Raw genomic sequence first — 21,407 nt, 5'->3', positions numbered from 1 at the left:
TGTATGTTGTACTTGATGGAGGTGGGAGGGAAAAGTACAGAAATGCGCCCTTTCTTGGGATGCATCAACTCACACACCTTCCTGGAAAAGACAAAAGGGCAAAGCAAAAAACAGCCATGAGAAAAAAACATCCACAACAGAAGCCTGTGTGTCACCTTCCACGTCATATGAAAATACTTTTTCCAAAATTTGAAAGCATTTCTTAAGAGCTATCAGAGCATATTGTTTTTTTTTACTTTTTCCTTTTCAAAGCAAAGCAAAGCAAAGTTCCACCCTTGCTCTCTCTCTCAGTCTCTCTCTCTCTCTCTCTCTCTCTTTTTCTCTTCTCTCTTGAAAAAAAAAAAGTTTTGAGAATTTCACTTTTCTATTCACTGCAGTCCTGGCCAAAGTAAAGCCCTCTTTTACATTGACGTCAAGATCTTTACTAAGATTAGGGTTTCATTTCTCTATTGCAGCAATTAGCCAGGGAATGTATAAAAGGCTTCAGGGAAGCAAGCTAGGACTCCAGAGGGGAAAGCACTTTGCACCATAGACAGATAGCAAGAGAGAGGGCGAGAGGAGGAAGGCAGGAACAGAAAGGGGGGGGGAGCAGAGAGAGAGAGGGAAAGAGAGAGAGAGAGGGAGGGAGGAAGGAACAGAAAGTTTATGTACATAGACCTTTTTAAAAAAAGTATTGTTGCACCTGGTAGCTAGCTTTAGCGACACAGAAGTGAGAGGTCTGTGCAGTGCTTAAATAGCTCAGAAACAATGGGATAGTGCAGGAAAGTTAACAATTAACAATCTCAGCTTAAATTTTATAACTGCAGGGAACTGGAAGCACAGCTGCCTCTCTCCTCAACAAAATCAGAAGGTCTCCTGGTTAAGGGAAGAATTTTTGTTAACATCTTAGTTTCTGAGAAATAAAAAGCAGCTCCAAATTGAATGGGTATCATGCAGTTAGCCAGGCTGCTCATACTTAACTATCTCTGCTCATTTTAAAGAGAGAAACATCCTGAGGGGTAATGAGGCTTTCAAAATGCTTTTTACTTTATTTTTTTAAATGAGGGTACAGGGCAAAAAAGGGAGCTGAAGGCATCCGGTTGAAGAGAAGCAGCAAGGAAGATGGGTCTGCTAAGTGTGGATTTGCTGATCACGCTTCAGATCTTGCCGGTGTTTTTCTCCAATTGCCTCTTCCTTGCCCTGTATGACTCCGTGATCCTCCTGAAGCACATGGTGCTGTTCCTGAGCCGCTCCAAGGCTGCGCGCGGCGAGTGGCGGAGGATGCTGACCTCCGAGGGGCTGCGCTGCGTCTGGAACAGCTTCCTCCTGGACGCCTACAAGCAGGTGGGTGCGCACCCCGGCAGCCCCCGCGCCCGGCGCGCCAGGGCTCCCCAAAACCCGGCTGGCAACCGCTCCGTGCGCCGCGCCGCGCCGCGCCTCCCTAGCTGAAGTCGAGCCTGGGGGGATAGCCCGAAGGAGACGTAGTCCAGGTCAGGGGCCGAGGCGCTGCGGCTGGGGAGCTGCTGCCTGCCTTGCTCTGCCGCTGACCCCTGTGAGCAGCCATGGCCGTGTCACTTAGCTTAGCTGTGCCTCAGTTTCCCCGCCAGTACGAAGAATAGTCTCCGTGCTTATAAAGTACGTCAAGATCTTTGTCTGGGAATAATTATATAACGATCTAACCATTTTTAAAGCAGTTATTTAATCGCTTGCCATTTAGCTCCTCAGAGGCTGTACAAAGACTGTATCTTGAGACAGAGCTCTACGCAGATAGGTGTCATCTATGTAGCGTAGATGGAATTATTTTAGTTAAAGGATAAAAATCAGCCTTTGTCGCTTTGCTGGCATTTTCTCTTACTCATATGTTAATTTGTACATTGGTGGAAGCATCCAAGTAGTAGTAAAACTGCACAGAAAGAAACAGTGAGCCTTTTTCCTTATGAAAGCAGTGACAGTGGGACATGTCAGAGATTAAAAATGAACTGGACTAGCTGAGGGACAGCTGCCTGGAATTAAGTTAATAAAGCTAATAGCAGTTATGCAACATGTACTTTTTTTTTTTCCTTTTAAGTTTTGTACAAACATTACCCAGTGGTACTGCCCAGGTCTCAGGAGGTAGTTATAGTTCCCTTTTATAGACTGAAAACGAGGACCCAAAAAGATGAAATTTCTCGCACAGGCCACCCAGTTAGCAAGTAGAAGAGCTGGATTCAGAGCCCTGTGGCTTCCAAAACAGTGCTCAGTCTGTTAGAATGGGTTGTCTTATTTAGACCATCTAATTTAACATACCCCATCTGATGTCATGAGGTCATAGGGGTCCTGTCCAGACGATAGCTCTATATCTTCTGAAAGATTTCTTTTTGTGTCACCTTCCCCCAGTCCCCTTTCACTCTGCCACCATAGCTTTTGTATTTACTCTTACCTAGAGATGTGAAGAGCTCATTTGTTGGCTTTGTGATACGGGATACAAACTGCATAGCCTGAAATTCAAGCCATGGGTACGTTATTTTTCAGTGTAAGACACACATAATATTATGTCTTGCCAAATGGGTCAGCCTCTTATTGGCACCATAGGAATCAGCCAGCTGGCTACCCAAATAAAGTAATGTTGAATACTGAAGCTCACTATTTTGCCATCCCTTCTAGTTTCTTTTTTTAGTCTCTTCACGGACATTAGGTAAGTAAATTTTTCAGTGGCCTTGTTAAGGAGGCTGGTAAACACAACTGTTCCCGTTTTACAAAGAAGGCAAGGTAGGACAGTTAACATGAAACTTGGTCAAGGCTGCAGTGGAATAGCCAAGTTTCCAGTTCCTAGTCTGTGAACTCTATGTGGGCCAGGGTCTGGGAAGGCATGAAGCTGTAAGGAACCTTATATCCATGAAGCATCTTCAATTAATTCTGCTTAAATAATATAAAATGCCTTAAAATAAAGATGTTGCATGCCTTTCTATGCTTTCCAAAGTCATGCTTTGGGTTTTCCTCAGCTAATGCTGATGTCAGCCCTTGAATCTAGAGGGAGGATGGCTTTGTGCTATTTTTGGCATGTACAATGAAGCACATACCTTGAACTTAGGTAACGGAAAACTCTCCCTTATCACCTTTAAATGACTTGGGTTATTTATGTTAGTCAGGCTTTAAGGTCCCTGGAACAAATTCTAGGCCTCAGTGAACTCAGCAGAAAAATTCATACAAACTTTAGCATAGCCAGATTTTCTAACATTGTACCAAAAAGAGGGAAAAATCCATTCATACCAGGTATCCTTAAGGAAAAAGTAATTGATCCCAGCAATGAATGGAAAGTTTTCCTTTTTCCTTCATAGAATTATGGGCCAGGCCAGAAGATCTTTGGAAAATCTTCATCGTCACAGAGATATAGAGTAACTGTAGAAATCAAATAAAGAGGGCAATAAATTGAGCAGTATTAGGAGAAGGAGAAGATTTGTTGCTTTCATAATAGCGGAGAGTCTTCTGCTACTTCTGTAAGGAAGACAAAGAAAAAAATGGTTGAACTGGAAAGCTGTACTGGTAGAGCTGAAAAAAATTCAAATATATCCTGATTTGCAACATAAATGTTAAAAAAGCATGTGAAAATAGATTAAATACTGTCCCACAAAGCATCTTCTTCCTTAAAATATCTTTTGTTAAATCCTGAATGGGATCATCTAATTGTAATATCTTAATCTTAGCCAATTAGGACAGGTAGGAAATGAAATTATTAGGGAATTAGGGAATTATTAAACAGCCTTTCAAAATGTAGTTTCTATTACAACCATGATTGCTTATTGCTCTAGTTTTCTAGTTGAAATCGGACATTAGCAAGTGCTTAAGCATGTGCTTAAATTCACTTCATTCAGGACTATTCATGATATAATCACCATTTTTCAGCTAGAATAGCTGAACTGCAGATGGCTGAAGTAGACCAAAACTAGACTGCCAGTTAGCAGATAGCTCTGGATTAGAACAATAACTACGCTTGATTGTAATATGTTGTGTATCACTTATGTGGAACTCTTCCTGACTACATTTTACAGCATTTTGCCCAAGAGTACCTCATATAAAGTTTATAAACAGAAGAAAAATTTCTGGAAGCCATTCCAGAAAAAATCCCTGGACAGATACTGGCTTCTGGATTAAAAAAAGAAAATAGCTCTGCCTTAAAAGCGTACAGACTATTCCTCCAGAATTAAGTGACTTTATTTCAAGACTAGTGTGTACAAGAGATGATTTCGGAATAGCTGAAGACGAATATATCTGAAAATAGCTATTCTGATGCATTTCCCCTTCTAGAAAAACTTGGGAGTATCTTGCATAAATTTCAACTTGCTTTTGTTCTGCTTTTTGTTGTTATTGAGTATTGTTGCACAAAACATTTTGGTTGGGACGTTTATTTCATAGGCAAGATTATCAGGCAACAGTTGAAGATTTTAACACTCTCAGTGGGTGAACAATGCAGTCTGATATATTGTATACGCAAATATTACGTATTCTCTTTTATTGGGACATTTTATATGGCTTCCCCACACTTTACTGTCCCAGCGGAATCAAAATAACTGATTGCTTGTTTATTTTCTTATGTACATTTTATCAATGATTAATATATTACTTTTTACTTCCAGAGCTCTGACTTCATTATCTGTAACACTCAGTGTTGACATTGTTTATCCTGCATGTCTTTATCATTTATATAACATCCTCCTCCTATTCTTTCCTAAGAAGCAAGCGTGTCTTATGTTACAAGTGAGTCTTTAGGACCAGATTAGTTATCATAATAGAGATAAATAGAGACAGTAGTCAAGTTATATTAACTATATAACTGAAAGAGTGCAAGTATGATGATGTTTTATTATTCAGATGTTACTTTTTAATTTATTGTTGTGCTTGTTTATCTACAGAAATAATGAGTGGATTGACTTCTGAAGAGCAAATCATGTATGTATAAACGTGTGTGTATTTATACATTCGTGTGTGTGTGTATATATAAAGATAGACATACATATATGTGTATAAATGCATAAATGCACATAGGTGTACAAAACTGACTCTTTCGGGGTCAATCCACTCATTGTATATATGTGTGTGTGTATATATATGTATGTGTATATACATGCACCCATATGTATGTATAGATACGGATGCACCCATTCCCGTAGATAGGAGATAAAAAACAAAGGAGATTTTTGGGAAGGTGTTCATATAACCCCTGTGTGATTTGTAGAAGCCATCTGTACAAATGCCAATGAATATTTTGTTTCGCCCCACAACACATACACTGAATATATCACAAATCTTACAGAAACCCAAAGAAACAGCCAGAAAAGTTTTTGAAAAAAGCATTGTATCTATTTTAAAAGCTTTTTTACCCTCTAAGTTCTATGTTTTAGTGCCGGGATGAATCCACTTGCCAGGATTCCAAAAGGAGAAAAATTATTATCTTAACATGCTTTTTAAATGGGTACAAGAGGGGTTTTCCACACCAGTGCCCAGTGATGAGGTGCAGTAGTCTTGCAGTGCCAGGGGCACGTTTTGTGTCTGAGGGAGGCAGAGCTGCCGGTCCCAGCCAGAGCCCAGGGCTGGAGGTTTGTCCTCGCGCTCCACCCTCGCGGGTGCCCAGCGTGGTGCCGTGCAGGGCAAGAGCTCGGCCACGGATTTCTTTAATGCTCCCTGTTCCCTGGAGCAGCCAAACGATGTGCCTGTGGGGATAACATGCCTGTATGCATGTAGGCACATGTGTGTATAGGTATCTTGCGGTGCTCAGGGGGATACTGGGATCTCAGCAGGTGGGTGGTAATTGGGGGGGGGGGGGGTCATGCATGCCTCCAGCTGTTTGCCATCCCGAAAAAGGGCCAACAGCAAGCTCTGGTGTGAGAGAATTGAGAGAAAGTTTGGCACAGGATCCTGATTTCAGAGGACAGGCCCAGCTCTGGGGTTGGTAGCAAGCAGATTGGTTTAGTAAACATCTAGTGAGACCTCTCTGAAGCTTTTTGGGGAGGCATGACTAAATTATGAGAGACATCTTTGGCTGCTTCTGCCTGTCTAAGAGGTACGTTTATTCTTAAAAACACCAGTATGTAAAGCAGTACAGCCTGGAAAGCTGCCACAGCTTTTCATAAGGTAAGTGCACACCGTGCAACATTATCACAAAGCAGTATGTGAAAAGTAGTATAAGGACATGATCTGTTACATGCAGTTCTGCTCTCTAGTACCTCTTTGCTTTTAAGGGTATCTTTTAATGGTTGGAACAAAGGCATAACCCTTCTGTACTTATTATTTGTAATTATTTTGTCTGGCAAGGTAAGGAAGTGTCTTTCTCCGCCTTTCACAGAAATGAAGGGAATTTGTGAAATAAATGCTGTCCTAAAGAGCTTGTGTTGTATAGTTTCATGGTTCTGAACTAGATATTGTGCGATATTAGAAATAGTTCATTGGTTGTACAAAGTTCAGAGTTAGCACAATTGTTTTCATTGACATTTTCAAATAAAAACAATCATGAAAGAAGTGAAAAAACAAAACAAAACCACAATTAAAACCTTTCCTGCAGTGTTTGGAGCCTAAATTCAACAGGATTTGGGCTTGTCATTGTCATTATTATTAAAACATTGTCATTATTATTAATATATAATCATGTTTGTTATAGTAGTGCCCAGGGACCAGCCTAGATCAGGGACCCATTGTACTAGGCGACGTCCAAAACAAGAAAAGCAGACAGTCTGTCCCACAGAGCTTACAGTTTAAACATTCAAGGCAAACAAAGGGTACAAAAAAGGAATATAATGATTACTACTCTGCATGAGGTCTAATCTAGCCCATCTTATTTTGCATATTCAACTTCACTTCTTCCATACAATCTCTACGGAGTCCTCTGTTTTCATCGCTATGTGCAAAAAAAACCCCTTGAACTGACTGAAAGGACTGCTTCCCTTTTTGTGAAACCTTTATGAAAACCCACTTCAGCTGTGATAGCCACAGACAATTAGCTAACTTGTATCATGCAGGAAAAGGATTGTACTCAGTCCTTTTGCCCCATCTCTACCTCTCCAACAGAATTATCACTGTGAATTCATATAATGCTAAAGCTGAGGAAATAGAATAAATAATCATTCAAATTAACTTCAAATGTTGCTCAGATGTCCATGGCCCAGACAGTGATGACTAACAGGAATGCTGAAGGCCTCTGTCATCTCTGGGAAGAGTCCATGAAGGCAGCAGATGGCCGAGAGCCCACAGTATCCTTGACTGTGGCTCCCCATAGGCCATGCTCCCCTCTTTAAAGAGCATTAGGAAGCTCACTGTAGGCTTTGTGATCACAGGAACTAAAATTCTCCTTTTTCTATTATAAAATAGTGCAAGACAAAAGGCTCCTTTATGCTTTCCCTCTGCTATGCACGCTCATTTGAGGGACTGGCAGATTTTAAGGAAGGCAGCATTTAACCAGTTATTTTTATCTGGACTGTGCCCTTTTAATTTTTCTCCCACTTCTCGCCCTCAGCTTCACACACCTGATTCTAAATAAGGACTCTGGAAGAACTCTAGTATAAATTCCAGTGTCTGCTCTCCAGTTTGGGTACTTGAGTTTCTTAAAGCAAGCTGTCACCTCCCCATGATAAATGAAGAGTTCCCATTCATGTACACTACTCCAAACAAGAGCCTCCTGTAATTTTAATCCACTGCACAATTCTAGGTCATGTAAAAAAAGAAAACAAAACCAATAATATGTATACTTCTGCAGCCAGAATCTGATTATGATTTGGATGAAGCACTGAGAAATATCAGGCTCTTAGGAGGCTATATTTAGCTGAATGGAATCAAATCAAAGCAAAGCAGAGAATTTGAAAAGGAGCATAAAGCTCCAGGGATTCAGTTCATAACCAATTGCTGGACTCTAATCCTGAACACAGCATGTTCATATTTAAATGGCTAGTATCACAGACTGCTAATTGTCTGGCAACACCTATTTTCTTCAGGGGCTTGACATAGCCTGATGAGTCTGCCAAACTGTTTGAAAATCCCTCATACAGGGAATGAAAGCCATATTCCAGTCCACAGGTTCCCAGGAGGGTTATGCTAAAGCTGATAAAAGCGAAGCAACAAAAAAGAAAAGGTAAATGAGTAGGTGATGTTTTGTCTGTGGGGCTTTTCCTAGGCCTCATGGAGAGTGTACAACAAAGTTAGCAGTATGTGCTATTTCTAGCCTGTAGTCCATGAATAGGGCTTTCTTTCCCACTCCCAAGTCTCCTTCATTTTGCAGTCTGCGTGCTAAAGCGTCAGTAACCTTGTTCCCTTTGACTCTGTGTGAAAACTCAGAGGAGAGGCAGTACCAAGGCTGTCAACCAAATAAAATTCACACAAGTGATGCAAATTACTGCCTTAGCATAGGGTTGGGGCTTGCTATGGGTAATGGCCAGACTGGCTCTCACATTTTACTGGCCAAACTTGCCTTGGCTGCATGGAAGGGAGGTGCCTGCACGCTGCCTAGTTTCCACCTCAGCTTGGGATCCAGAAGGCCAGCGTCGCATGCCCGAATATTCACGCACATAAGTACGTGATTATAGAAATGCTGGATCGCGTGTGAGGGAAATTCTGCTAGTTTGTTTCTCAGAATTTATATTTTGCCTGCCTTTGTGTAAGATTTCAAAAGCGGTTTGGCTGAATACATGTTTTTTTTTTGTGTGTGTGTGTGTTGATTTTCTTTTCCAAGAGCTATTTTTTTCTTTCAATAAGTAACAACAAAGAAGATAGCCAAGGCTCACAATGCAGATGATCAGCAAGGATGATATTGTCATCCTGTGTCAATCTGTTCCCGAACTGGGAGAAATAAAGAGTCCGTCAGCGCTTCATCAAGACCAATTAGTGGAGATGCCGCTGCTTATGTTTAAGCATTAACGACTGGGCAGGGCTGGATTTTGGAGTGCCTGACACTGGCATAGAACAAGGCAACGACCTAATTACTCCTCTGCAAGACCAGAAAATGCCTTGTGAATGCCTGCTTGGCAAGGATGTCTCATTAAGGGAGAAAAAAAACCAACACAAGCACTCCTAGAAACAAAAATTAACATGATAGGTAACCTGCGGCCATGAGACTTACTTTATGGCTGTGGGAAATAAAGAGAAACCCCTATAAGGTGACGTAAGTTGAATTTGTAGTTTAGTTCCTAAATTTCTCTGTTTTTTTGATCAATAAGGATACCAACTTGCATTTTTGTAGAATAATATAAGACATTGCCACCCTTGGTATCAATGTTAAATGATACTTGAAGGGCATTCCCATGTGAATGTTCATCAATGGGAGTTGCTTTATTAGTCTGTTCCTTTGGGGTTTGCAAACTTGTCTAGGAAAAGAAACATTTGGTAGACCTGAATGAACACTTGGTAATGAGGAGCATACAATATTTAGCTTCTCTTTTTGCATAAGCAGACTGTGGTTTCTCAGTTAAAGATTGTAGTGTTGGTCAGAGCATTTTCAGTCATAACAGTGAAGAGCAGGGGAAACAGCTGCTCAGCTGTTGCTGTCTTCTGAGCAGCTCTGTTCGTTGTTCAGTTTTACTTTCTTCTGTCCTTTTTACCTTTAATTTTCTTGTCCTCTGAAGGTTGCCAACAAATATCAGAAATTTAAAGTGATTTGCTTAATTATGACTTATGAGATAAATCAAATGTTATTACTTCTTTTCCTTGACTGGGTGAGTACACACTCCTAAGTACTGAAATCCATTATTCATCCAGAGAGTGGGTGCAGCACAGATACTTGCATGTCATGCTTTGCCCAAAATACATATTTTGGGCAACCCAGCTCTGAAATGGACTGGTAGTAGAAGAACAATTAAGCTTTCTAGGCAAAGAGCGATCTAGTGTTTGTGCCACTTTTATGTGATGTGCCCTTGTTTGGTACTCACCAACTTACCACAAAATGCTGAATTGTCTGGCTGGCCTGTGGGTTCAGTGTAGCCCTTGGTTGATTATATTTTCTCCAAACGTCTTGGCCACTATATTTTTTGCTCATGTCTGATCTTTAACATTATTTACTTCTGCTTTGCTTATCTTACTCCACAGAATGGCAGAGAGATGCAGATGTTCAGCCGCTCAGAAGAAGAGTATTTAGTACCTGCTAAGAAGCAATCATGATTAGTCTGTAGCAGCACTTCTTAAATGTTACAAGGTGAATCCCTTGTAACATTGACAAACATCAAACAGCCTGAGTTTTTTTGTCACTGTCTCTCTCCAGAAAGATCTTTCCTTCTAGAAAGCTAGCATAAAGCTCTTTGTCTGCCTTGAGTTCAGTGGGCAGTCCACTTGCCCAGCAGGCCCTAAACACAGCAATTTCAAACTTGGCTTGCTTCCAAAGGCATGAAGACTAGTCTAGTCAAACACTAGACTACTTTTACCCATTATGATGGTTCTAGCACATAACTAATGTTACAGATGCAGGTTTGCCAGGAGCTGTGAGGGGCTTTCCTTCCTGGGGCATCGCTTATTCTCCTAGCCTGTGCTGTGGTTGCAGCTGCACAGTCCCCTGCTGAGAGTGGTACCATTACCAGGAACTCAACATCATGGGTCTCAGCCATTCTTTCTTGCTATGGCTCTCTCCCTTTCTGATCTCCGAATGACAGGCAGAACATTTGTGTCTCAATTTGTCCCACAGAAAATAGCTAAAATGACATCTATATCCCCTGCAGATCTGTTGCGAGACCTTCTCATTTAGCTCTAAAATCCTTCAGCTTTAAGGGAAATATCTTACAAAATCTGCTTTAGTTAAACTCTGTTTCTATTGCTTATCTGATGCAATGGAGCTGAAACATGAATAGCTGTGGACTTATTCAGGGTAGTCAGGTTTCTCAGGAAGAAATGGAGGAGCCAGATCTCAGCTACAATGGCATCAGTTAAGCATTCAGCTCTTAACTTAGCTCAGCAGGCTGGAAGAAATAGGCAGAGAGGAACCTTATGAGGGTCAGCAAAGGGAAATGCCAAGCCCTGTACCTGGTGAGGAATAACCCCATGCACCAACACAGGCTGGGGGCTGACCTGCTGGAAAGCAGTTCTTCAGAGAAGGACCCAGGGGTCCTAGTGGACAAGCTGACCATAAGCCAGCAATGTGCCCTTGTGGCAAAGAAGGCCACAAGGCCTTCTTAGGTTGCATTAGGCAGAGTGTTGCCAGCAGGTCGAGGGAGGGGATCCTTCCCCTTTACTCAGCACTGGTGAGGCCACACCTGGAATGCTCCCCACTACAAGATATGAAGCTACTGGCACAAGTGCAGCAAAGGACCACTAAGATGATTAAGGGACTACAGCATCCAGGAATGCTCCAGTCCCTGTATGAGGAAAGGCTGAGCGAGCTGGCATTGTTCAGTGTGGAGAAGAGAAAGCTCAGGGGGGTCTTATCAATGTGTAGAGATATCTGAAGGAAGGGTATAAAGGAGACAGAACAGAACTCTTTTCCATTGTGCCAAGTGACAGGACAAGAGGGCACAAACTGCAACACAGGAAATTCTGTCTGAACATAAGAAAATACTTTTTTACTGTGAGGGTGACTGAGCCCTGGAACAGGTTGCCCAGAGAGGTTGTGGCATCTCCATCCCTGGAGGTATTCAAAGGCCATCTTGACACAGCCCTGGATAGCCTGCTTTAGCTGACACTGCTTGAGCAGGGCAGATTGGACTAGATGATCTCCAAAGGTCACTTCCAACATCAGTCATTCTGTGATTCTTACTCCATCTGTCTTGTCAATAAGTGGTACCTGATAAAGTAAAGTAGAATGAACAGTGCACCAAAAATCAGGTATTTATTCATTTTTACAGAGTTCTCATTCAGCTTTAACTTGTATTGACTTCAGTAGGGGTGTGGCTTGAGAAAGAAATGAATAAAATATGACGGACTTCAGGATTTGGCCCTGTATGTTCGTTCCAAACAGCACTTCTGGATATTATCAAATATACAGGATATAGAGAGAGATAGAGGCAGGAAAACATGAAAAGGTAACTGCATTATTGTACTAGAGCCTGACGTTAAGGGCAGATAAATAGGAATTATTGTGGCAAGGCTCATTAGAAACTAGTTGTCATCTGTAGTAATATTTTGCGCTTCTGTCAGCTAAGGATCTTGGAGCCTTCTGCAGGCTCCACTTTATGCTGGCAACTCCCTTTGTGAGACGCATAGATTCTGTCTTCTATCTATAGGCAGGGAAATTGAAGCACTCTCAAGTAAAATGACTTTCTCACAACTGTTACTGAGTTCAGGTTAGATCCGAGGTTAGAGCTAAAAACACTTCATCCTATTTCAACCATCATATAAACTTTCCTGTTTTTCTGCTGCTTTTTCCTCAGTCTTCCTCTGGAGAAATATTGCAGTAGAGGGAAATATGCTACTCAATCATTGATGTAATTACTGTGAAGTAGTTAGAAAACCTTTTGGAGAGTGTAGTCTTCAGTGGTCAATTGTCAAAACAGATTAATGTATTAAGTGGGGTACTGCAAAGACCTCTTTTGGATCTGGTGCTCTCCATATTTTAATTCCTGGTCTACAGTTTGGAATTGAACATACACTTATGAAATCTGAAAACTTCTCAAAGTTGAGAGGCAAGTATTGCATGTATTGTGGCAGTCAGGAATATAATGCAGAATAATTTTGAAGAACTGGAAAAATAGCTTGAAAATGTAGGATGCAATTCAATGGGACCACTAGGTATAGGCTAGACTTCTGAGGGGCACAAATCCATGACGGGGAGCAACCAGATAGGCAGAAAAGCACCTGGGCATTATAGCTGTTCACAAGCTCACCAGTAGTCAACAGTGTTCATGATGTTTTTGAAAAAGCAAACATCTCCTGTCACGTATTAACAGGTGTAGCCTCTGAGGCACATGAACTAACTGTCTGATCCTTCTCAGAGTTAGAAAAACTCCATAGAAGTAGTTTTAGAACAGTTCGAACAGTTTTGAACACTGCTCTTCAAGAAAGGTGTGGAGCAAGTGGAGAGAGCTCAGAGAGGGGCAGTGAAAAAAATTCATACGTCTAGAAAATTTGGCTAGCGGAAAAAAAGTAAAAAGAAACAGGAGGTAGTCTGCCTGAAAGCAAAGATAACTAGGGAGGGGCTTTATAAGTATCAGCAAATACATAAGGGTTTCTGTGAAGAGGAAGGAAACAGTCTATTTCCATGTCTGTAGTGGACAGGACAAAAGAGATCTCAGGACAAGTTTTCTAATATTAAGAATAATCAAGTACTACACCTGCGCGCTAGGACTGAAGCGAGGTAGAGACTTCCAGACTTCTAGAGGGACTAGGGACTTCCTGAAGCTGCTGCTTTTGAAGATTTGCTAAATCCAGAATCCCTGTGCTAGTTTCCATGTGAGGAGTAAACTGTAGTTTTTGAACAGGCGACTGTATTTATTTAGAGAGAGTAATCAAACAGACACTGGGGATACAAGTCACACTAACTTCTTACATTTTCATTTGTTTTGCTCTCAGGTCAAACTGGGAGGAGAAGCTCCAAACTCCAGTGTAATCCACGTAGCCAATGGCAGTGATGGAAGCGCTAATAGCTGGAAGAATGTTGGTGGGAAGTGTGGAACCAAATGCCACCTTCTGGATTTTGCCAACTCGGAGAGGCCACTGGTGGTCAACTTTGGTTCAGCTACCTGACCACCGTTCACAAACCAGCTGTCGGCCTTCAGCAAGCTGGTGGAAGAGTTCTCTGGTGTGGCTGACTTTCTGTTGGTCTACATTGATGAGGCTCACCCATCTGATGGCTGGGCTGCCCCTGGAATCTCCCCTTCTTCATTTGAAGTTAAGAAACATAGGAACCAGGAAGACCGATGTGCAGCTGCTCACCAGCTCCTAGAGCGGTTTTCCTTGCCACCTCAATGCCAAGTAGTTGCTGACTGCATGGACAACAATGCCAATGTGGCCTACGGGGTTTCATTTGAGCGAGTTTGCATTGTGCAGAGACAAAAAATTGCCTACCTGGGAGGCAAAGGCCCCTTTTTCTACAATCTCCAGGAGGTTCGAATTTGGCTGGAACAAAACTTCAGCAAGAGATGAAATCCATTCTCTACAGAAGATATGTCAACAGATGTGTCCCTTTAAAGTGGTGTAAAAGGGAAAACAGAAAACATACACTGGTTTGAGTAAGGCCTTTTGGATGACTGCAGGAGAACACACTTGATAACAAAGTCAAATGAACATAAACTAGGAAAAGAGAAAAACAAAAAGTTAACTCTACAGAAATGTTGACTGTATGGAAAAAAAATCCCATTCCTGCATTCTCTATGGAACAGAAGAGGCTGTTGTGAAAAGGTGTTGCTGCTGAGCAGAAAGAACGATGAGATGAGCTCCATCTTCCGGAAGGAGCCGGTTGCATGAAGTGTTGGCCTGAGGGTGAGTCAGAGGCATTGCTTCCTGGAAGGTGTTCCGTGGGAAGGCAATGCCATGCGTGGGAAGGCAATGCCATGCCATTTCATCAGAGACACTTCCTTACCCTCTTGCGGCCAATGCAAGCAACCTGGGAGGAGCCAGAAGGTTTGCAATGAATTTGCATAGAAATGCAGTGGAGTGTGGCAATTGTCCTTTTTCTGTAGAGACTACAGGAACCTGTGATGCGCCCTGCATGCAAACTGGCTGCTCAGATCAAGATGAAACATGATGTGCTGGGATTTATACTCTTTAGGGACACCTCTCTGCACAGCATATTAACTGTGTAATTCTCTCTGTATGTTTGCACCCATGTGTAGGCCTGTGCCTGTTGAGAAAGATGTTAAAATCTGTGAAGTTGGACCAAAAAGACAAAGAAGATCAAATGAACCCATTGATTCACTTTGAAAATTGAAAAAGCTGGACTATTTGTCACAACACACTGAGAACTATCCAGAATGTGCGTCAAGAGACAAAAGCTCAGCTGAGGCCAACACTCATTTCTCAGAACTGACAACGTGCATTTAGCAATATTCTCTGGTTTTCTTCTCTTTTTCCTCTTCCCCCAACTCAGTCTCTTTCTGTCTTTAGAGAAACAATAGCGAGAGGCTTAAGGGTAATTTCATTTTTAGCTTTTTTAAAAGTAACTTATTTTTCACTCTCTTTTATTTTTATTTGAGTTAATGACCGTACTGATGTATTTTGGGGATGGGGGAATTTATACACAACTTTACCTCATTGAAACAGAAATCTATCCAGTCATTTACCCTGTTAAATGTGGTCATGCTGGTTTTTACTGTCTTAGATACCTGCAGTTACTTTATAGCTAGATTAGTTTATCTGAAAGTTAAACAGCTTGCAGTCTCAGAATTGACTAACTGCAATTCTGCTATTGGATGTGACAGTGTATATTCGTTTCACACATGTTCTTGGAAGCCTTCTCAGTAGTAGTAAGGACAAATAGTATGAATTAATGTGAATATGTGTAAAAGATGGCAGCATTTTCATAAGAAGGAGTTTGAGAAGTGTTTTAAATTATGTTTAAAGACATACTGTCAATTTAGAATAGACATTAGGTTTAGGTCCTTTTAAAACTAAAATGATTTAGTCAAGCCTAATGAAAAAGGAAGTTTGCAATGAGCTAGACAGTTAGACCTGAGAAGTGAAAATCCACATGAGGAGGTGGACTATCCAAGTTTTTGTTCAACTTTGGCAGAAAAATGAAACAGATAAACAGGGTAAGTGGCAAAAATTAAACTAGTTCTCTTAATTTCTCATCCTCCCAGTTATCAAAGATATGATATATTAGTACTAACACAAGAAATAATATAAAGTACACACACACACACACACACACACACACACACATACACACTTAACATATATAAAAATATTTTTGTTTTCACAATGTCCCCTTCAATGTTGTATATTTCTTTTGGTTTGGCTGTTGGTCAACTTAGCCAATGTGCAAGGCATTTGGAAATGTATTTTCAAGCACAGATCTGAAATACTGACGGTAACATGACTGACTTCTCACATAATCATGCTCATACTTCCCTTCCTTCTCACATTTTCCTCCACACGCTATTAAACATACACACTTACACAGTTCAGTAAAGCTTATCAGAGAAAGTGGTAAAGAATGGTCTTTAGACCTTCTGGTGAGCTCTGCTTGGCAGAAAGTGTGTGTATCTGTATAGATATATGTACACATATATATGTATGCATACACATATATGTGTATACATTTGTATCTATGTACATACATATGCACACACACATAACTGGATGTTAGGCCAACAGTAATAATCGTTCTATCCTTCCATTCATTAATGTTACTGTAACTCAGTTCTCAGTGTGGAAGATTGTTATATATTTTTATGGCTAATTGGGATATATAACTGAATTTTTTAACTCAATACCGTGGAAACAATAACATAGCCTAAGAGGTTCCCTTGGTTTATTTAATCCACTGCCCTGCCTCTGACTGTATCAGATGCTTCAGGGAAAGGTCCAATAATTTCTTTTGGAAGTTTCAGTAGCTTCAGTCCTTATGATTTTTGTGTTGTCTAATGAGCTAGTTGATGTGTTCATCGTTCCTGTGAGAGGCTGATCCAGAAGTTTGGGACTTAAAATATTTCTTGAGGTGATGAAGTCTAAAGTCAGACACATTCTGTTCAAAAATGAAGAGAAACAAAGAAAAAACAGAAAATCAACTTTTTGTCAGATTTAAATTGGCTGATTTTCAATGTCGTTCACATCTCTTGCTCTTGTATGCGAAGGCAGCCTGAACAGGAGTGATCCCTATTTTACTCCTTATGTCAGTGATTCTATAATTTATATAGAAATGATATAGTTCTTGTTTGTTTCTTAAGTCAAACAATATTTTACATTCTTATACAGGTCCATATTCTTTGTCTGTCTCTGAATCTCTTCTGCTTTTCCTACACTGTCCTTTTACTCAGGTGAGTAAAGCTGTAGACATTATTCTAAGTGAAAATACGTACTGGTGTGTGCAGCAAAATCATCATCTTTTTCCGTATTAGACTTATTCTATTCTTCAGTTACCTGAAACTTTATTACTCCAGGGCAACTCCACATGCTTCACAAAACTTACTCTTGTAAGTCTTCTCTTTCTCTTTTATTTTCCCCATCGTGCTGGGACTTTTGAAGTGTTAACTGTTTATCAGGGAAATGCTAGCCAAATGTTTAACATAGCTGTTGAAACATACCTTTTGCCCAGAGGAGGGACTCTGAGTTAGTAATTCTGTTGGTTAATACCCTTTTACATATCTAAAGTTACAGGGGTTTTTTTTATGTCAGTTTTCTCCTTCTTTTCAGATTTCCGTTATTTTCTCTTAGTGAAGTATCTTGTCATTCATAGATGCCTGTTCATCACACAGTATAAAGGAATTATAAAATTGGCTTCTGTAAGTAGGAAATCCATAAGGATTTTCCACAAGAAAAAATGCAGAATAACTTCATTTCTTTCTTGGCAACATGAATACCTCACCCTGCCCAAAACTTAAAGATGGTTCAGCCTCAGTGGTTATCAAGACAGGAATACGTTTTGTAAATCCTTAAATTTCCCCAGAAAATTTGTGGTCAACAGGCAGGGGAAAATATTTTCAATAGAAATGGGCTTAGAGGGAAAAAAAATTTTTGCAAATGTCTGATAGAAATACAAGCTCTTCACTTTTTTGTTGACAAAAAGAATACACTTTTAAGTTTTATACTTCATGCATTGTTCTCAGTTAATGACAGAAATGGACATATGTCAGATACCTGAAATTACTGTAACAGTGCGTTGTTTCAGGTCCAGGCAGAAGCTTTGCTGCCTTGCTAGCACAGTATTGCACAACCGATCTGATCCATTGTGAAGCTGGATTTGCTTTTGTCTCCTACTTTCACTGTCTGAAAGCACTAAACTGTGTTATCTGAGATATTTCAGTATGGCATACATATTGAGCAATAGCTCATACAATAGGTGCCTGAAAGTATTCTGGAAGGCTAATATATATAATAGAGACCCCAATACTATGTCTCTACATTAGTAATGGGAAACTTCCAGTAGTTTTCTTTCATTTCCAGCAAGCTAGAAGTTATTCTGGGCTATGACTCTACGTTGTTTTGTGCATAATATCATTACTTAGCACTGTATAAAATGAATGTAAAACATTTTGTACAGATGAAAATGATTGCATTTTGCTCTTGCTTGTGTAGACAATGACATAAATTTAAGGCAGCAGGAAACTATGTCCTGCCTTTTAAAAAGAAAAGTATCTATTCCAATATATATTGTTGACTGACTGTCTAAATACTTTGAAAAACAAAATGCAATCATTTTTATGAAGGTGATTTCGGTGGAAAAATCCACAAAGCTTCTCAAAACGTATCAGTGCTATGCATTCAGGTGTGCGTGGGGAGGGAGGTTATGTTTCTGTATGTGTGAAAGTGGCTTTTCTGTGATATGGAGTGCGGGTATAAGGGTTTTCAAGACTTTCATTAAGTACTATAACCAAAGCAATAAGAGGTATCAGGTAGGGAATGCTGGCCAGTTTTGATGAACTCTACACCATGAGTGCTGGATCCATATTCAGTGAGCTTATGGGCCCAATTTAGAGGCTTTGGAGAGGAGGGATGAGGGTAAGAGATGAACGCTTGTGTGCTTATGAAGACCACTAACAAAAGAGTAACTAACTCAGTTGGTGTTCAGATGCCACCACACTTGCATTCATCTGTGTACCTTAGTGCCTCTGTATTTGAAAGGTCTCTTTGGTGGCCACTAATGAGAGTGCTGGGGTGTAGATGTTTGTGTGTACTGACTATGTGTGTGTCATTGTTTAAATGTCAAAAATACACTTTGTAGGAGAGCCAGTAAAATTTGTTACAATATGGTGCTCCATGAAACATGTGCTTTTTAGATTTTTTTCTTGTATTATAATAAACTCTAAAGGAAAATCTCTCTCTCTTCTGTGTCTTATTCTGCCTAATACACAGTGGAATCTTGACATCAGACCAAAGAAACTTAAAATAGTATTTAACAGAATAGCCAATGCTGCAGTTATGAGGGCTCAAACAAATCTCTCCATAAATGCTGGGACTTAGGTTTTTCCTTATTTAATATCTAATTTCTGTTCAACTTTTAAGAAAAAGGTAGGATAGAGAAATTTGAGAGCTACTAGAACAGCAGTTTTATCTGCAGAGCATGGCAATGTTTCGAAAAATATGTGCTGGAAGAAAGCATTCTGAGCTGTACATAGCACATGAAGCCTGGACAAATGGCTTGTGCAGTCAAGTTGCCTGGAACAATCATACATACTGCTTTCATTTCAATGGATAATGTGCAAAAACCAAAAACTAACTGCACGTGTAGGTGAAAAATAAAATTAAAAGCACAGCTGAATAGCTGTTGCAGGGAGGAAACAAATTCAAACTAAAGAACATCCTACTATTTCACAAATAAATTCATGTAGTGATCTAGTTATATTTTAGAAATTTCCTCCTCTTTGTCAAGGTTTCTGACAGTCAGTTTTTAAGGACCCTATATCTGAAAACTGCAATATGTACATGCCAAAGGACAAAACAAATCACCAACAGGAAAGTCATTGAAAAGGTTACATCTAACTGTCCTGAACAGGAATGTTCATTACAGTATGCTGGGCAGGCCTTTGGAACAACCAAACAAGAAACTCTCTAGATTATCCAGGTGAGGTTATAAAAATAACCTCAAAAGTACTGGAAGACTTTAGAGCTGCATGAGTATTCCTGTAATCTGGCCGTTAATGGTAATGAATATTAAAACAATAGTTGGTATAAGGAGATACTCAATAATCTGGAATAGTAAAAATACCTTTTAGTGTCTGACTATTTCACACCTGTATAAATTAGGCGAAGGCAGATAAGATGAAATAACATCTTTTTAGAAAAATAGAATCATTAATAATAGGATCATTAATAATTTATTACAAAAAATTATATCCTGCCAACAATTTATACTCACAGATATTTGTAAGAATACTTTTTTCTGGAATGGATGGTGTCCACAGCAGAAGCAAACCTCTTTTTAAAAATAAGGCTATTTATAGAGCAATATCTCAGAGGATTGAGCACTGTTCAAGATGATCTTTTTGACCAGGATGTTAATTCCTGAGGCATAATAAACCTTTCCCATATACCAGCTCAACAGAGGACCTAATTGCTGGTTAAAGACTTTGATCACAGACAAATGATGAATTTCAGTTAAAGTGAGTATCACTCCCATGGTTCAATGCATTAATTAACTCATTGTATTATGCCTGTCTGCTTCTAATTTGACAGTCACATTAATGAACCCAATAGCTTAAATGTCCCTTAAAGAGAGTAATGTGTAGTGAGATATTCTGGAAACACCTAGAGTGAGCATCCTGTTCAAATCCTTAAAGCCTTAAAGATTTGTGATCCTCACTATGTCACTTGATTGGAGGAACACTAGCACTCATTTTATCAAACATGACTATCATCTCGAGTGTTTTAGTTATCTCTAAGACGTTGCCTGGTATAAAATTAAAGAATTGGTAGCAAGTGGGAAAAAATGCTCTTCATAAATCATTTCGTATTTCCTGTATTTTCATATACATAATATTTGTGTTATCCATATATTAGCAATTGATTGTGTCTGTGTGCAGATAATAGGAGGGGAAGTTTTCTCCAAAGCCCTATTTTCTTCAGGAATGATTCTGCCTTTGATGTCCCTTAACCCAGTTCCTCTTCCCTAACATCCTTCCAGCACCTGATTTCCCATTTCTTGTTCTTCCCATGCTTTAACTGCCTTAACATGATGATTTCCCCCATCTCAGCTTTTGATTTTGTGGAGATTATTTAAGGGTGCAGAATAGCTGAGGACTTACTTTCAAGGATGAGTACTTTTAAAAGGATGTCAATTGTCAGAAAGTCAGATTAGATATAGGAAAGCACAGCATTTTGTTCTGACTATCTCTGTATCCTCAGGGTACTGCCCAAACATTTGTAGGCAGGTTTTTTCCTACACGTAATTTTCTACATGCTGGCTTGCTGAGTTAAACACTACAGTTCTGGGCAGATTGTAATGGCATGAACAAGTATTTAACTTTCTGCAGACTGGAAGCGGGGAGAACATACGGATCTTAACTTCAGCACTGGCTGCCAGACGACTTCTCTCTCTGTCAGTAGTTTGTAGAAAATGGTAGAGCTTCCAGCCTTGCATAGGGTGAAGGTCTCCACCTGGGAGGAAGCTAGCACTGAGCACTGGGAGTGCTGTAAATTAGACCTGGCCAGATGTCTTACGAGACAAATCTTTCTGAGGTTTTCTCAGAGAGGCACAGGAAATTAGACCAACCCTTCCAAACCAGAAATTGGTGGACTATGTTTGTAAATGAAAAGCACTCACTTTATGAGAAAAGGCAGTCCTGTAGCTGATACTGCTATGGAAGGAGCTGCACATTCTACCAGGTACAGATGTTCTCCTCTCTAGTGATCCTTGCAGCTCTTTACAGATGGACCAAACTGCACCCTAAGAGGCA

General features: G+C 40.2%; 1 protein-coding gene across 2 annotated transcripts; it reads left to right on the top strand.

The window, feature by feature from the left end:
- Positions 1-500: 500 nt before the first annotated feature.
- On the top strand, positions 501-18,832 carry DIO2 (iodothyronine deiodinase 2). 2 transcript variants are annotated; one of them, XM_009670491.2, is made up of 2 exons: positions 501-1,323; positions 13,426-18,832. In XM_009670491.2, exons 1-2 carry the CDS (start codon positions 1,102-1,104, stop codon positions 14,041-14,043), a joined length of 840 nt encoding a protein of 279 aa, XP_009668786.2. In that variant the 5' UTR covers positions 501-1,101; the 3' UTR covers positions 14,044-18,832. The 2 variants fall into 2 exon arrangements, with proteins under 2 accessions (XP_009668786.2, XP_068802796.1); XM_068946695.1 differs by having other exon boundaries at positions 955-1,323; positions 13,426-13,998.
- The last annotated feature ends 2,575 nt before the right edge of the window (positions 18,833-21,407 follow it).

Source organism: Struthio camelus, chromosome 5 (assembly GCF_040807025.1).
Source record: "Struthio camelus isolate bStrCam1 chromosome 5, bStrCam1.hap1, whole genome shotgun sequence".
NCBI classification, from domain to species: domain Eukaryota; kingdom Metazoa; phylum Chordata; class Aves; order Struthioniformes; family Struthionidae; genus Struthio; species Struthio camelus.
This window is presented reverse-complemented; position numbering and strand designations above follow the sequence as displayed.